This window comes from Amyelois transitella, chromosome 5, assembly GCF_032362555.1.
Source record: "Amyelois transitella isolate CPQ chromosome 5, ilAmyTran1.1, whole genome shotgun sequence".
Lineage (NCBI taxonomy): Eukaryota > Metazoa > Arthropoda > Insecta > Lepidoptera > Pyralidae > Amyelois > Amyelois transitella.
Window position 1 is genome coordinate 4,713,836 of NC_083508.1, and position 18,808 is coordinate 4,732,643.

Genomic DNA, 18,808 nt, shown 5'->3' on the forward strand with positions numbered 1-18,808 from the left:
TGGTCCGCAATCCGACTTGGCTTATTTTTATAGGCAAACCTACTACATAATGTTATTATCTATAAAAGAAAAAGCTGATGTATATCTTTACCAGCAACTACCGGCTGAACGTATTTTTATAAAACTTTACCATACATAAACAAATTAATATTATGCTACAAGGCCACGATTTATACGCGAGCAAAATAGCGGGTGGTACCTAGTACTTAACTGGTTAAAATGTGGACATCGCCTATTTCAGCAGACAACGTTACGTCATTTGTTTTTTTTTTATTTATTTTAATTTTTAAAGTCAAACTCTAAAACACCTGTTTTCAAAGGTGTAGAGGGTTACATTTAGTAAAAAAATAATAAGGAACAAGACGAAACCCCGTTTTCGAAAACATGTTTTGAATGATTTGACTTGAAACGAGTAGTGCGAAGCATTTTCCTTGATAAGTAAATTACCTACTAAGATATGCACGGTGATACACAACTTGATATTGTGGGGATCATCAGTCGACCGCGATTCTTCTTTGAATAAAGATCTCTTTTTTTACATATAAATATGTCTCTAGTGTTAAAAAATGTGTCTTTGTTTATTTTATTAATTATCAATGCCTCATGTAAGTTCTCATACATACATACATATGGTCACGTCTATATCCCTTGTGGGGTAGACAGAGCCAACAGCATTGAAAAGACTGATCGGCCACGTTCAGCTATTTGGTTTAATGATAGAATAGATAGATAGTTCTCAACAGATTCTAATATAACCAATACTTATCTCTGAATATGTATAAAAAGAAGAATAAACCTTATTTATTCAAGTAAAATTATAATTTCATTGAACAGTCAGTGGTTAATTAACTTAGACTTCTTTTACAAGAGGTCAGTCATATTTATCTGCTCCCGATAAGTCAAGTACATAAAAACATTTTTAAAATTATTTCTAGACTGTCAACGTGAAAAAAAGTTCTTCAGAAAAGACTACCACTTTTTAGAATCTGTACAGAATTTCTACAAAATCCAGACCATACCCAGGAGTTGGCAAGACGCCAAACAGATATGTGAGTGGGAAGGTTCCACTTTCTTTTATCCCGAAGACGAAGCTGAAGCTAATGCTGTTCTAGCATATGTGAAGGAAGCACAAGGGTATAACTACTTTTGGATTGGTGTAGCCTCGTTGTTGGCCAAAGGAGTGTTTGAGACTATTGATGGTAAGTTGTCGGTGTCCAAAAGTAAGATTTACCTTATAATGTAGGTAGGTACAAATACTAATAATACAAATGGGTTAATTTGCCACATTGAAGCTTTCTTATAAGGAAACGAGGTAAGACCATATAATAATTAACATAATTTACGAAATTTATGATGTTTTATAAAAAAAGAGACATACTTATAAGTAGTACAATTATTATGCACACTTTGACCCGGTTAAATACCTAAGTAAGAATGTCGATAAAGATGGAAGTCCAGCAATAAATTTGATAAAATAAGTTCTTATTGCGAATACAAACGTTATTATTTCTATCTACTTAAGTGTACCTATAACTTATTGTGTTGTTATCTATTTAGGTTTCGTTTAATGGAATTTTACATTTTATCACATAAATACAAAGACATAAATCCATCCAACCACAAAGTCGAGTTTTTACACGAATGAAGCGACCGCCATCTGACCTTCGTAACCTTGCAGGTTACACATCTAGTTGCCTGAATCTGCAGGTCTCCTCACGATGTTTTCCCTCACCGGTAACTAGCACTCAAATTAATATACTTAACTCAGAAAAGAGTCATTGGTAGGGGTTGAACATGAGTCTTGACGCGCACTTTCACGCATTTTAAGTTCTGACCCAAAAATGGGCTACTTTCAAAGCTATATACCCGTCAACAAATGGCGCCTAGTAGTATTGCAAGCGAAGTTACAGGTAAAACCAAGTTAGTTGTGACTTAATAACACAAACCTCTACTTAATACTTATATACCTACTTTGTGTTTATTTAAGGAATACCCATAATGGACGTGTACAACAAATGGGGTCCAGGTGAGCCGAACGACACCGGTGGAGTCGAGGACTGCGTGGTGCTGATGAAGGAAGGCAATATGAACGATGACGGATGCTGGAAGAAGCAGCCGTATATATGCAAGAAAACACTGGCGTCGTTGGAATGGAACGCGGCGTGTAGAATGCCTTACACGGGTACATACAAATCTCCTCCTAGCGTTAATTCCGGTAACATCCTTACCCCTCTTATAAAAAGTACGGGACGCACCTTTTGACCATGAGCTTCGATTTATAGTCAATTTTTTACATGAGTGACTCCCATCTGACCCCCGTTAACTTTGGTAAAAGTTGTACAAGATTATTATACTTAGTGCGTTTTCACTAAGTCGCCTTTTCAACATGTATGGGATAAACTAAACGGCAGTTAGCAGAATTTCTCTACAGCTCCACTTAAAGTTTTCTATAGATAGCGTATTGTTTGTAAGGATGTTAAACATTTAAAACGTAACTAACGAAGATTTGAAAGTCGTGGTTTTTTTATATGTTTGTGGCTTTCTAAATATAATATTATATATTTACATACGAAGTTTTAGACGATTCCATCATCAGTTTTGTACTAACTATTATTTAACCTTTTTATTTAAAGATTACAAATACAACAAAGACCTCGGCAGATGTTACAACTTCCATTTGTCGCCCAAAAACTGGACAGAGGCTTTTACAATATGCAGTTCAGAGTTATCATTTCTGGCAGTCATCGAGAGTCAAACTGAAGCAGATTTCCTCAAACAGCTGACCAGCTTGGCTCCAAAAGACAACATCCCTGGAAACTACCTCCGTGGATGCGTACATCTGGGTTTCCATAATAGGAATGGAAACGGCTGGAGGACTATCAAAGGTAACGTTTTGGAATCCATTTATGTATGTAAGGAAAGATCTCAAAGATATAAACATGATTTGTTTCTCATACCAATCTGAAGATCATTCATTACACGTAATTTGCGTGTGTTATAGGAATTTTATGGAAAACGTAACCACTTCTTACAGAAGCAGAGCAATCTGAGCTCTTTGTCCTATTTGTATTTTGAAGGCCTTTATAACTTCCGTGGGTGGTCCACGAAATTATAAAGGCTCAATAAAAAAAGATCCATTATGTTATAAGAAATAATATTCCATAATATTAAATGATCATACTGTCTTTCTCATCACAATACAGCGTTTCTTTATTAAATTTACAGCTGTGTAACTTTTAAAAATTGGTGTTTAAAAAAACAGTATAGTGACAAATCAAGCAGAGCTTTTTAAGGTCAATAGGTAAAGGTAATAGTTATATATAATACATCATCCGTGCCAAGTTATTTACCAAAATTTATTCCCTTCGTTGCAGGAACTCCTCTAGAGAACAGTGGCTACTCTGTCTGGGGAGGTGGTCAGCCAGACGGAGGTGACCTGGAGCAATGCGGGACCATGTTCTACAACGGCCAGCTGAACGACCTGGCTTGTGATCGAAGGTGCTTCTTTATCTGCGAGCACGATGACGTTGACACAGCTGGCTTTGATGAGAGATTCGCGGACACCGCATAATAGAAACTTACTTAGTTTTTGTTTCAATAAGCAATTTTGTTTATTGAAAGATTTCTTTCAATATAAAAAGTTCTCTTGTAACCATCCTATTATATATAATATTTATCTTGTAAGTGGCTTGTCATTTTAAAAACCTAGATACATAGATGTAAATGAAAAGTATATAAGAAGTACTTTTAAAAACAATAGAATAATATTTTATTGTCAAAATAATATTTTATTTATACATTTGAAGCACCTTTTTACAATATGTCATCCTTATACTAATAATTTAATAAACATGAAATCATGATGAGTAAATACATATATTTAAATACTAAGTCTATCCAAGCCGTGTTATAGTAGGAATGGGATTAGTAGCAACTTAACGTTTATTTTTTGTTTTAGTTTCTACCTATTACAGTTTACCAACCTGCGATTTTTCGAATATTTACAACTTATTCCAGGTCATTAAAAGATTTTAATACTTTGGATAATGGCGGTCAGCTGATCCGAAATTAAAGTTAAAAAAATATATTTCATCAACCTTTTGCCAAGAAATTTGGCATGCGAATGACATACACTCATGGGGTCTAGCTTGATCTATGTCTGTGGTGAAAAGTGTACAAAAGTGTAAAATACCTACTATTCAGACATAATGATGACAAAAACATATAAAATCAAGCTACTTCAAATTTGTTTTATTAAAATAATTACGTATTTATTTCTTACAATGCACATTCTTATTTGGCTGGGAGATTAAGTAAAATTATACTTATGGTTACAAGGTTTGGGATTAATTATGAAATATCAATAAGTACTTCGAATCATATAAATTATATGTACATCAGGTTAACTTCTTGTTTTTTTCTTTTAACTGGAATTTATACAAAAAATAGCCTTAAAATAAAATTACATGCAACTTTAGTTAACATAACTAATGTTAACCTCAAAATAAAAAGACCGAGCTTATGAAGTTCGACATAGTCGCATCAATATATGAAACAACGATCTTCTTACAATAAATAGTTAATCGGCGCCAGTGTTGATTAGAAATTCTGATTTGACACTGGCGCAAAACTATTAACACTGCGGCATTGTAATTCAAAATCCAATGAAATCAGTTTGATTAGTGCACACATTTTCGAGACCCATTTAATCAAAGTCAATGGAGACTGGCTTCTGTCAATACAACTATCGGTCAACTTCTGTCAATAAACCAAAAATCAACTCTAAAAATGAGGAGAAAGATGTTTTACTCACAATTAACCAGTACACAGGCACCGTGCTATCAATATGTTTCGATATTTTATTTTAGCGATATTTTAAATTAAATATTTTGATCCCGCATGTTACATAATTATTCATTAAAAACGGCTTTCCCAACCAGTGGCAAATATCTCACAAACGGCACATAAGATAGTACTTCTCTCACCGGTTGGAAGTACGACGCCAGGAGATACAGGAAGAACAGATACCAGAACGCAGTCACCATGCGGTCCAGGATGAAGAGGCTGCAAACATTAACATAGACTTATATATGATGTATAATTAATAGGTAAAATGTCGTTTTTGATCACTCCAATGATATTTCAAGGTAAACTCCTAAACTTATAACGATTATTTCACTAATATCAGAGTGTGGTGGTGGTGTGTGTGGTGGTACTTATATTTCCAAAATGAATTATGGATACTAAATCATATTCTTTGTACTAGGGTAATAAAAATAGGATAAACCTAAAATAACCATATTGTACATACATACATATGGTCAACAGCCAAGCCAACAGTCTTGAAAAGACTGAATGGCCGCGTTCAGCTATTTGGCTTTAAGATAGAATTGAGATTCAAATAGTGACAGGTTGCTAGCCCATCGCCTAAAAAAGAACCCCAAGTTTGTTAGCCTGTCCCTTAGTCGCCTTTTACGACATCCATGGGCAAGAGATGGAGTGGTTCTATTTTTTTTTGTATTGGTGCCGAAAGCCACACGGCACAAACCATATTGTGATGTCAAATAATCCAAAATCTTAGCTTTTATTTCGGCTTATGTGTTGGTGTCGTGCTACCTAGTATCCGATTGGTGAAACTTTGCCAAATAAGTTAAAATCAATCTTTTTATGTGTGTGAAGTAAATATGACTTATCTTAGGTATTGAGAATGCATTGTTCATTAATAAAATAAATAAATGCCGTAACAAAATATTTTTGACACTTACATATTATTCTGAAGCCTGGCCTTGGGTAAATTCTCCAGTTTTTCTTTCAAGCAGTACATCTTTCCGCCCAACATGCAGCATTCTATGTACGGCTCATCCTCAATAATGCTCAGGTCCATCGGGAATGCCTCAAAGTCCACATGGTTCAGGGTCGGAGCTAGGGCTTTGAAGTTGTGAGTGTCGAACCACCATTCCCTGGTTGTAAAGTACTGTAAGACTTCTAAGCCAACTGAGATTCTATTTTGGATGCGGACCATGCTAAAAAAATAAAGAGCATGTTAATAATATGATTGAATTCTATGAGCTTAAAAAAAAAATATTTCTTTACGCATTTAAATTTTTCTATATTTTTCTATTAGAAATGTTCCTGATACAGATTTAAAAGCGGAAAAGTTATGAGATTGATAAAGTTAATTCTTGAATAATGTATAAAAAAATTCTCGAATAAGGAAATTCTTAAAAAAATAAAAGTGTTACAATTACATTAAGTGTGTGTTTCTCTGGAAGAAAATAATATAAACTTACAATCTCTTTTGTCCAAATATAAGCATTAAGAAGTCAATGAGGTACGCCGGAATAATGTGATAGAAGAAGACACAAAGATTATGTATAAACTTGTTGTAACGTATGTTGCCGTCTGGGTACCACAGGGGACCCTCAAAAGGGAACTTCCTCACTGTAGCCTTGCCAATGTCCAGGACTTGCTTCCACGTCGTGTTTCTGTCGTCTCCCGTTGTCAAGTTGAAGACTGGAATTTCTGGTGGTCTGAAAAATTGTTCATAATTTGGTTTAGAAATGTGGACTACACATTATCTACTATGAAAAGTTAGCTATACCTTATATTGTATTGCTATGTTTATGTTTTATTTTTACAATGGTTGACTAGAGCGAACGCCCGCGAAAACAATTGCGAATCTCAATCAAACAGCATCCTCAATTCTTCCTTTTGGCTTTAGGCCCGGTTGCATCCTGAATTGAGTGAGCCAGGTTTTTCCACGAAGCGACTCCCATCCTTCGACCTCCGCTACCTTTGCAGGTAAACCTAACCCGTATTCGAAGCATGTTTACACAATTGCCTGAATGTGCAGGTTTCCTCATGATGTCTTCCCTCACCGTAAGAGCATCGTTTAGTATTCTAACTAATGTACATAACTTTGAAGATATTCATTGATACATGGCCGAAGTGGGATTTGAACATTTGCCTTTCTGCGCAACACGCATTTTAACCAGGCACCTTACCGATTCGAACACCAACGCTCTAATAATAAAGAGCATCCTTAATAATAATGATTGGTATTTAGCTAAGAGAAATTTTTAAAGATCGTTTCAAATGGACACCCATAGCCCCAGTTAAAATAAGCGTGTCATTTGTTCATGAATAATGTCATCAGATGTTAAATTGGAGCCCTTCGAACATAAAAATACACAACAAATTAATAAATACCTTTCAGTAGTAGATCCTATCTTGTAGGCGGCAACGATGATACCGTTGATAGCAATATCCACGGGAATGACTTCGGCGTGATAGTGACCGTAGCAGTGCATAGAACGAATCACGCCTTTGCCCGCACCCACCATTAGGCCTATAGGACCGTTCAGATTGTCCACCCATCCGGGAGTCGGCTCCTTGTATGAAGGGGTAACTGAAATATTTTTTAAAGTATAGAAACAAATCGTCAGAAAATTGATTACCTTCTAAAACCAAACCAAATTAAGAATGACTAAACTCACTTACCAATACTAGGTCTTATAACTGCCGCTGGTAATTCAGGGTAGTATTCCCTGACCAGCGCCTCGGCCAGTCTTTTGGAGTATGTGTACGAGTTGGGGTGTTTCTGGTAGATGGAGGGGGAGAGGAGGTCCAGTTGGTGGTCGGAGAGCCAGCCGGCCGCTCGGAGTACCTCGTGTGGGTCAGCGGGTGGGTCGTGAACCTGGTAAAATATTAATCTTCATTCCAAATGTTTAAATTTCTATTTTAACTACTGACTGTATTCGACTCTTCATATCAAATTTTATATTTGACTTTTTGATATAAAGAATTTGTCAATTTGCGGTATATTTCGCAAATTGTAACAACAGCAACGCTATAAATTGTCTAATATAGAAAAATGCCATTGTTCTTAAAAATAAATTTGACTCTTTGATATGAAGGGTTCTTAATAGAACTCCATAAGTATTCCCGATGTTTTAAACAAATGAAACAATGTAAACAATGTATTACACCGTTTTACGGTACTTAAAAAGTTACGTTTTAAACTCTATAAAAAGTGAAAAATTACTTACCCTTTCAGCCAGTCTGTCGTAGTCTGGATAGCAGAACGCTGTCGACAGATGTATAAAGGCGTCTAATTTCTTGATATTTTTCGCAAGTTCCAGAACTCTTAGTGTGCCTCTTGTGTTCATTTCCAAACCCTCTTTCAGGGGCGCCTCCAAGCGAAGGCTGGCTGCAAAGTGGAACACCAGAGAAACCTAAAATATACCATTAAAAAAATATTAAAAACAACAATTTCAACAGCAACCTTATTTTATCATTATATTTTAATTTCAATTCTATTATTACCTTAGCCTTATAGCTGAACGTGGCCTTTCTGCCTTGTCGAGACTGTTGGCTCTGTCTACCCCGTAATGAATAAATTAATATGTATGAACAACTATTTAATGTCCTCAATCTATAAATGGATGACCACGGAGATTTGTAAAGCTATTTATAGCTATTTAAAAAGGTGACAATATGAGTGTAGCATCTACTGTAAGTCATATTTCCTTTTGTCGGTAGATTTTAAAAGCCATTGCAATGGAATTCTTTTTAAACCATTGAGCTGAAGGTGGCCTTTGAGCCTATTGGGTTTGTCTATCCCGCAAGGGATTAAGACGTGATATGTGTATAGCATATTATGTCATGAAATATATTATAAGTTGCGGCTGTTAACATTGACATACACATGTACAGTTCCTTATTTGCGCAAACAAGTCAATGTGCGAATGAATTTGGGTGGAAAAAGTTGTAGGACCGAAATTTGAAACAGAAGTTTCCATTGAACATGACTCGTATGCGACCCTGAACAAGGCCTTAAATATCCCGAAATAACTTATATACGTGCACAATTTAAAGCATATTGCACAATGACCTCATCATTAACTTACTGGATAAAAAGAAGTCATCTCTTCAGTATAAGTATATAGATACTTAAGCATAAATTTATAATCGGGCGCATTTGAGGAAGGGCAAGCAAAGCGCAGTAACAATTCATTTTAATGGTCTATTTATTTTATATATATTTTATTAATTGGATAAAAAGTAATAAAGTATAATTTCTTATCCTTATATTGCGTGAACAAATTATACCTAAATTATACAAATGTTAGTTTTTGACACGTTACGTCAAGTTTTTATTAGATAATTGTAATTTTTCTTAAACGTTTTTGAAAAAGTAAAAGTTGAAGAGATCTTCTTTTCTTTCCAGAGTTCAGACCATTGAAAAATTTCTGTTCAGATCTCTATCTTTAAGATAATTTCGCCCCTTTTAATACGCTAAATTATCCTAAGTTAGGTACTAATACCTACCTCATTGTATATTTTCTCAAGGTAATGTTTCTCAATGCCAAGATTGTCGTAAATTATGTCTCCTGTGACCGGGATAACCTTCTTCATAAGGTGTGGCTTCCCTTCCCTTATTCTCGAAAATAACTGGAAATTTAAATAATATTTGTTAACTTTATTCATTACAAGTATTTTTTGTGCAACTGATGCTATGCCCAATCATTAAGGATATTTGTGAACGGCTGAATCATATCGCAAACGACTGCATTATAATGCATAATATACAATATAAAATACTTTGTTTTCATTCAACAATTAAAAATGCCAATGCTGCTGCAAATGATACAACAGTACCCGACCAAATCAAATAAGAAATTTTAAAGACCACTGAAATCTGAATAGTACTTATTTACATTTCGGTGGTATAGTGTTTTCATTAAGAAGAGAGAGAGACTGTACATAACAAATTTATATAAAAAATTATTTTACAAAAATTATAAATTGAAAACACATAATCAAAAAAAAATATAATAATTTATTCTTCAGATCGACAGCATTCCATAAACGGGGTAACGTACATATATTCCATACCCAAATATTCTCTGTTCTGTTCTAATTCCTAAGTAAGTAGATAATGAAAAGTTACAGACATAATTTAAATTCAACTAGTCATCCGTGACACAGCTTCTAATGAAAAAAAAACGCACTTCAATCACCGCTAAACTGCATAGTATTGCGATACATCCTGGCTTACCGGCAGTTTCCACATATCCTCGATGCGTGACTCCGGCGATTTCCCGCGTTTGCTCCGCACCAGGGCGTACACGCAGCCGACATCGGGGACGCTGTACAGCAACTTCTCTATGAGAACTTTCCCCATCAGACCTGAGGCACCCGTCAGGAGGATGCTCCTCCCGCGGTACCACTCGTTTACTTGGGACGTCATCTAGAAAGATACAGTTTCAACAATGTCACAAATTAACTGCTTAGTTACTATTAGAGGCTACAGTCAAGGATATTGAACCACTTTTCCTAATAGCGATTATTGAAAAAATTAAGTACATGCATATGTCAAGTCTTTTCTCATACGAGAAAGACAGAGCCAGTAGTCTCTCAGATGTCTTAATAATAAAATTGAGATTGAGATAGTGACAGGTCGCAAGCCCATCGCTATTACGGTGACTTTATACATGCTTCATAATTTTGTGTACCTACAATTGTACTCGTAATGCCGAGTGGTTCCTGGCACCAATACAAAAAAGAATAAGACCACTCCATCTCTTTCCCATGGATGTCGTAAAAGGCGACTTAAGGATTGGCTAACAAACTTGGGATTCTTTTCTAGGCGATGGGCTAGCAACCTGTCACTATTTGAATCTCAATTCTATCATTAAGCCAAATAGCTGAACGTGGCCATTCAGACTGTTGGCTCTGTCAATGTAGTCTGTATGTAGAGGTGACCATATGTATGTATGTACTCGTTCATAACGTAAAATATATAAGGATAGGTACGTAACGTGTTTAAAGAGATTTGGTCTTAAGCTAAGTGTATTTTTCCGATGTTCTACTTTCATTATAAACAAATAAATTATTGGCATTAACAATTGGCAATTAACTTGGCCTTGTAAGGCCTTATTACGAAATTTCTTAATTCTAGGTCACCGGGAAGTGCGTTGTTGTATTTGGACATTACCTTATTTGTTTTGTTATTTTTAGGTACTGCAGTTTTCATAAAATTAATTTACTTTCTTTACTTTTAATATGTTTTCAAGAACAAGTGCAAAATATAATAACTTAGTCTGACTCTTCCATAGTAGGTATGTAGAAGCAGCAATGAGCAGTGAAATGTAACAGACTATAATCATCACACAGACATTAAATAAAATCATAGACGAATTTCTAGTAAATCTATTATTGGGGGTCCTTTAATGCAATTGATTATAGGTAAGTATTAAGGAACTTATTCCTTAATCCTAATAATATATTTTTGTCTCTGTAACCTAATAATATGTTTTAATCTGTACATTTGTACGAGTAAAACTTAAAATCTTAACGTCAGAATTGGGTGCAATTTGTCGTTGTAATAATGAAAATAGTCGCCCTGAGATTTACTTTAAACGACAATGTGCGCGAGCGAAGACGCGCTTATAAATGCTGTGAAGTATATATTATACCTAATACTAATATAAAGTGATCGTACTTGTATTGCAAGTACCTAGTGATATGACGAAAGTGAAAGCGGCAGTTCAGGTTCCGGAGCCACTCCTGAGATACCAACGTAAGTACTGCAAGTTGTAAACCTAGTGTGGGATAAACTGGATACAATATTACTTATGTTAGAAACTTGCTTTATAGGAAAGTAATTTCTAATATCTATCGACCTGTGGTGTGAGATTGAATAAGTATTGCTTAACACTGTCAGGAGTGAAGAAGATTAGTAGAGACCTGCGTTTAAAACTAGACATAAAAAGGCATAATAAATATTTTTCTACTATCCAGTATGTAGGTAGCTTTCAATATAATCTGATTTTGTAATTTTGTATCAGTAAAAATCGGATAAAATTTTAATTATATTTTAAATTATATCCGAATTGTGCTTAACTAAAATTCAAAGGCAGAAGTTTGAATATGACTTAAAAGATAACGACTATATTCCATCCTGTGACAAGAAAAATATAATAAAATACAATTGATAACCTGAATTTATGATAAACTGATAAGCGAATGTTTATCTTTGAAGGAGCACAATTATTTAACAAACTACCCCAAGATATAAAAAAAAATTGTTTCATTCAATTTATTTAAAACAAAGCTTGCTGAACACATTTATAAAAATATGTAATTAAGTACTAAATTTAAGTTAATGAACCAATGATTTGTGCAATTTTACCTCAATAGTCTTTTTTATGATAATATTCCTATACCCGGATTACCCAGTGGCAGTGCAAACGATAAAACTAATTTTAAGTATATTGTAGATTCTCAGCTAAGTGACTATGTATGTATTTTTGAGAAATAAAGATCTTTGAACATAATTTACACTCTGCCTTATATTATAATTTATTAAAAAAACTACAGCATGCCCATTTGTATTTTATATAAATTATTGTTTTATATGTTTATTTGAAAATAAATGTATGATATATATAGTATTCAATATTTTTCTGTGTTACGAATGAATGAATGACGACGTTGCTGTCATCGAAAAAAATTGAGATTGTTATGATAAGACGGGTTTATATTGTACTCGCGGCCCGCCCCGGCTTCGCACGAATAGTATACTTGTAAACCTTCCTCCTGAATCACTCTATCCATTAATGATTTATGATTCCTAAAAACTGCATCAAAATCCGTTGTGTAGTTTTAAAGATCTAAGCATAATTACTAACATACATAGGGACCGATACAGGAAGCGACTTTGCTCTATACTAGGTAATGAATTATTAAGACAAATAAATAAGCCTACATTATGATAGGTATGATATTTAGACATATTCCTCACATTCCTTTAACACCATGAAACCAGAATTATCCGTGAGATTGCAGCAACAGTTGCAGTGTTGTGTAAGTGCACCGAGCAAATACTAAGATGCAATTATGTGCATGGCTTTTAACCGCAGCCATATAATATAACTACTTGGTCATACACTGAGATGGCAGAGGTCACAAACCATCCCTAAAATTTTGCAACAGTCTAGCTGACATTTTGCTTTCGTAACTATTTAAGATAAGTTACAAGACGAGTTTTTCAACGCCCAAGGATCATTTGTTAATGAAGTCGAAACTATTTTATAGGGACAGTACTTTTTGATAAACGTTTGCTGGTCTTTTGTAAAGATATTAGTCATAAATATCATTAACGCACACCGTTAAACCGTCCTCATTCCAGTACGCCATTCACGAAAGTGAGTACACACTTACGAAAGTCTTATGACACCGCGGGACCTATGGTTAAGTTGGCAAATTGTGCGTAAATAAACAGCCAGGAATGTGAGCTACTCCGTACATGGTGGAGCTAAGTGGACTATTGAGTTTTAATCGTCATCTCATATGCAATCTGAGCTAATTATGAGTACGTACTTTGTATTTCATCAAACAAGCAGTTCACTTGCTTTTTCATACATACATACATTAACTTGAACGCGTTGCAAGGAAATACGTTAGGCGATGATAGCTATAACAAAGTATAAAGCTGAACGCCACAGATGTTTCGTAGCCATTTATAAGCGTTATCCTGTTATATCCCATTTAATATTAAAATCGTGTCAGTTTTATAATGTTAACTTCTCATTACGCTTTGAAATTTCACATTCATACACAAAGAAGTAAATACTGAGAAGAACATTTATTTCTAGAAAAAAGCCCTGTGAAACTTACGCAAACAACTCATTAAATTACCTCTTAGAATTGTAATAGAATAGAATTTGCTATAAAAAGCTGAGAATGTAAATAAATTTGACTGAGATATGTCACATGGTACAAAAGATCTATGATTATGTAGTTGTGAAACATAAGGTCGTTGATGTAAGTTATACTAAGAAAGTTGTTGAACAAATACGCATGATATAACCTCACTTATGACGACTTGCTAAATATGTAATGCAAACAGTTATCACTCTACCCATTGGAACCGAGAAAGACAATTTATTAGATTACAAGTAAAATTTGTTTCGAAAACGGTGTTGTAAGTGAACTTATGTGAAATTATTTTTCTTTGTAATTCTAAGTCTAGGTAATACTATACCTATAGAGGTAGTAGAAGGGATGCAGTGGATGTAGTCAAATTTGATGACAGACTGATGCTCGGTGAAACTCATTTGATATTTATGGCGAATGACGAATTAATTAAAAACAGTTTGCATGCAATTATTCTTTTATTTTCATTTTAAGAACGGCACATTATTCAGTTTTTTATCTCTGATAAAATTTATACCTAGCCTGGTCTAACAGGCATATTGGCGATGTTGCAAATAAAACCCGCAATAAATAAATACCCGCAATAGATTCTGATAGTATGTAAAACGCTAATGGTCGTAAATTTAAGGAATAATTAGCAGAAGTTACAACCTTTGCAACTCATAAAACGATGGTCGTTTTGAAGTGATAAATTCAACCTATCACTATCAATACCTTTGCAACTCATAAAATGATGGTCGTTTGAAGTGATAAATTCATTTGAGTAAGCTACTGTTTAACTTTTGATAGTTTCAAATTATTCATAGCTATGAATACAAAATTTACGAGTATTAAAGATGGAAAAGATATCGGCAATTCGGCCAACACATCTATAAGGTAGGTTTGCGTGATTACTTGTTATTCTTTTGCTGCTTTTCATTCTAAATCCTCTTAGTGGGCTCTACTCTCAGAAGGCGAGATCCGGGTCCGCCTTTAAACATGATCTGGGAGTGGTAAACTAAGATTTTACACGAAGTGACTCTGTCTGCGCCAGTTTGCAGGAAAATTAATAAGGGATCACGGTTTCCTGAAGGCAAGTATGTGATTTCCCCATAACGTTTTATCCTCACAATAAAAAGTTTCATAATTAGTTGCCTGAATGTAGAGGTTTCCTCGCGATGTTTTACCTTACCATAAAAATAGTTGTTTATGCTTCTGACTTTAGTATAGGTATATCTTTATCTGCTTTACTACTCTAAATTTATTGTTAATTTATACATAACTTACGGATATACATGGGCTGTCAAAACTCGGTAGGTTTTTGATAGTGGAACCGTGGAAATATTCGAAGGTCGACCAACCTTAGTTTAAATTAAAGTTTGACGTTTATCCTTTATTTGCCAATATAAAAAAACAAAGAGTCATTTCGCGGTATTACAGATAAAATTTCAATGTTTAAATAACTCCGGTATAAAAAAAGAATTAAATTTTTGGAAGAAAACGGGAACTAGAAACAATAACATCAAAATCAATAGGATAGATAATTATATTTTCATAATTGGATACAAGGTATCACTTATTGACGTCACATCACTTAATTCTAATTATAACTACTACAGCTTCCAAAGCGCGTGTGTAGATGAAACGGCGGAACAAACTACACTGCAGCATTTTCAGCGGACGTCAATTTACAAATATAGATCCCTTAAATCTACATCGTAGACGAATGCACATTGTCATAGAAACAATAACAATTTAAACAGTAACTATAATTATTACTTGAATAATAAAAAACATAGTAATTATTTAATTTCGTTCAATTTCCGTTACAAAATATACAAATAAGATGTAAGATATAATAATTGAAATAATTTTATTCATACGATTACACAATACTATGACTATGACGTTTCATTTTAATGAATCGTAGGCTAGATGCAACTGGGCATATTAACCAGTAAATACGGAAAATCACAAACTCTAATTATGTAGGTATCGATAATATATTACCTACAAGATTTATGAATGAAATATGATTTCAACAAACACCTTTTATCGTCGTTTAATAATACAGTAATAAATTTCTGTATATAGAATATACATTTAACAAAAAAAGCGATGAAGAAAAAACGAAGATTAAACATTTGACAAAAAAATGCTCTGTTTGTTTCTACACGCTAATCTCCAGAACTTTTAAACGGATTTGAATGTAACTTTTTTTATAATAAAGGTACTAAGCCTGGGCAACATTTACTTAGTGTCTCTTTTTTATTTGATCATAAATTATTTCCCATATTGAAATTATATCTTATTAAAAATCGAACGAGTTCGTGGTGTGCTGTATAATCGCGAACTAATGGGTGCAAGATTTGAAAATTTGGAAATAATAAAATATCGCAAGAGAATAAATTTGCGCGGGAATATATTTATTTTCTCTATCTACCTGAATTATTAGTTCTAAATTTATATATATTCTTTTAATTATGACAGAAGCATAAATCTTTATTAGCGTCGATGAGTATTATCTATTCCATTGTTTATTTAAAATTGGATAATTTTGTGATTCAGTTCATTCATATCCTACAGTTTAAAGAAATAAAACTAAATTCAACAAGTAATAATTTAAAGACTGTTTTCATAGATACTTTTAAGTTAAAACGTGAAAGCCATTATTCAAATTAGAATTAATAAAAGGTTTAGCAGATAAGGCACTTCAAAACTGCAATTTGCGTGCATCAAATGCTTACAGGCTACGGTTCGGTGCGCACGTGCCTAAGACGCGCACTCTGTTTGTTTATTCTTTAAAATTATGCACAAGTCAATGTAAATATTGAAAATATCAAATTAAAAACGGTTTTCAAAGGTTGGACATTAAATCGAGATGTTAAATTTTACAAAAATTAATTAATTAGCAATTTGGTATTGCGACGAACTAACAGTGAAAAAATAATCATTGTACACTAAATTAAATACAAAATTTTGTTTAAAAATTCATATTCCAAATTAATGATAAACATAAATCCTAAATTGATTGTTTTATTGGCTATATATATAATTAAAAATTAAAATCTTATTGAATTTTACATTGTAGAATCGAAACAAACACTAACTTACCTGAACAAATAAACACTATTGCACCAAAATTTGTTTTGTTTTGATTGTCAAAAATCTCATAATCGAGACAAAAAAATGTTGGTACAACATAAAAATCCTTGCAAATAATTTCACAAGCAAACCAAACAGGCGCATCGTGAATGCGAAAATCTTGTATAAAAGTGAAAACAGGCTCACCGTATCCGGGTGGTGCAACGTGCAGCTGTTATCCAACGGAATGCGCCTGCGCATGCGTGCGCTCGCCGGCACTCACTACCAACACTACCTACTACGGTGAACCACCACGAGATCCCACACCACTACCATTGAGAAAAAATGCCGCTCGATAGGTCACGATGTCACGTAATACCTACCTAAGAACGAATGGATTGGTCGATGAGATAAGTTCCACAAACATTTTATAAAGAATTTTTTTTTGGATGTTAGTAGTGTGAAAAATTGTCCATTGAGAAGTCTTCCTAACACTTAACGCAAATCTTACTGCAAGCACTTTTGTTTCCGTCAAGAAAATATCAGAACTTGTATAAAATGTTCGAAAAATTATGGATACAAATTTGTCGACTGTATCATATTCATCAACTACGTAGAGTTGAAAAAAAAACTTTATGATAAGCAATCAAAAAACTTTTCGTGGTCAGGTTTCATACTCAAGTAAAGTCTAGAAATAATCAACACTAGAATATAGAACTTACTTACTTGATTAACTCTGATGACAGATAACTGTGAAGTAAGAGAGGTTTTGACCACAAAACCTTTTATATTGACTCCTATTTTTTCCCATGACTAGATTTGAATTTTCAAATTTAACACAATGATTCGCCAAATATATTTGTAACTTTATTACCATATTAACCTGTTTAACCTACCTTGTGTTTATTTATAATGAAAGGTATATTTGGTATAATAATGTTACGTCATTGTTAGCAACACGTGATAGATCCGAATGAATAAAATAAAAATAAAATAGTTTTAAGTCTAATTAATTAAATATTCTAAATAATTTTATTCAAACATAAAAAATAATACTATGTCACCCATGGTAAGTTTGGAGTCTGTACCAATTGACACTGTTTCTTTGTGCCAGATCAATTTTCTGGCATCAGAAGATGTCAGAAAGTTTTTTAAACAAAATCTTTTTTATAGGTGATGATAACGTGAAATGTTATGTTGTAAAAACCATAATGGACGAAGTAGCATTTTACTATCTCTGAAACTCAATTCCACGTTCAAGCCTTCCCAAAATGTGACATTCGAACTTTTAGTTTTAGAGTTTTTTTTTTTTGACCTGGCCGAAGTAATATTAATATTTTAAAGAATGATAATTTCAAGGATAACTTACAAATAAATGATATTATTAATTAATCTCTTGAAAGTACATAACGAATCTAACGGACGCCATTCCCTGAAGTATTGTGGCGGAGGACTGAAAAAACGCAATGATGAAAAAGTTAATAAAACGGATATACATAAGCCATCTAGTAGTCTTAGTATAAAACATTAAGCACAATGTAGAGAATCGATAAAATTCACAATGGCAGCAACAGCACAATAAACTCGTTCAAATCCAGTTGTTTTACATCAAGCTAAAATAGGTACCTACTAGTCTGATATTTAAAGGTTTTCTATGTAGCTACAAGATGGCGCTGTAAATAAAACCCGACAGTAATGATAATTAGAAATAACTGAGTCTGATCAGATCAAATTCCAAATAATATTATGATTACTTATAAACAAAGTCAAGATTTTATTTCTGATTCTAAATTTGTAATCATAAAGTCATTCTGTGAAACATGGTCACGAGTTTATATTATTGACTCTGTCTACCTAATCCTGTCTATCTTATCTGGATAAAGACGTGATTATTTTTGTGTAAATGGAAATCTTGTGTTTAGGATGTAACAGCTACAGAAATCAATATCAATATTATTTTATTTGTCTCAAATTTATATGAAAATTAAAGAACAAGCTTCAATTACTTTGGTAATTTAAAGTC

At 33.5% G+C, this 18,808-nt stretch overlaps 2 protein-coding genes across 2 annotated transcripts; one reads left to right on the forward strand and one right to left on the reverse strand.

Moving 5' to 3' along the window:
- The first annotated feature begins 488 nt into the window (after positions 1-488).
- On the forward strand, positions 489-3,815 carry LOC106139081 (macrophage mannose receptor 1-like). The gene is made up of 5 exons (XM_013340434.2): positions 489-605; positions 936-1,199; positions 1,988-2,182; positions 2,634-2,885; positions 3,375-3,815. Exons 1-5 carry the CDS (start codon positions 548-550, stop codon positions 3,569-3,571), a joined length of 966 nt encoding a protein of 321 aa, XP_013195888.2. The 5' UTR covers positions 489-547; the 3' UTR covers positions 3,572-3,815.
- A 2-nt stretch (positions 3,816-3,817) lies between these two features.
- LOC106139083 (putative fatty acyl-CoA reductase CG5065) lies at positions 3,818-17,062 on the reverse strand. The gene is made up of 9 exons (XM_013340440.2): positions 16,993-17,062; positions 10,061-10,252; positions 9,331-9,453; positions 8,049-8,234; positions 7,501-7,696; positions 7,210-7,408; positions 6,291-6,530; positions 5,766-6,023; positions 3,818-5,064 (listed from the first exon to the last, which is right to left on the reverse strand). Exons 1-9 carry the CDS (start codon positions 17,044-17,046, stop codon positions 4,911-4,913), a joined length of 1,602 nt encoding a protein of 533 aa, XP_013195894.2. The 5' UTR covers positions 17,047-17,062; the 3' UTR covers positions 3,818-4,910.
- Between the last annotated feature and the right edge of the window lie 1,746 nt (positions 17,063-18,808).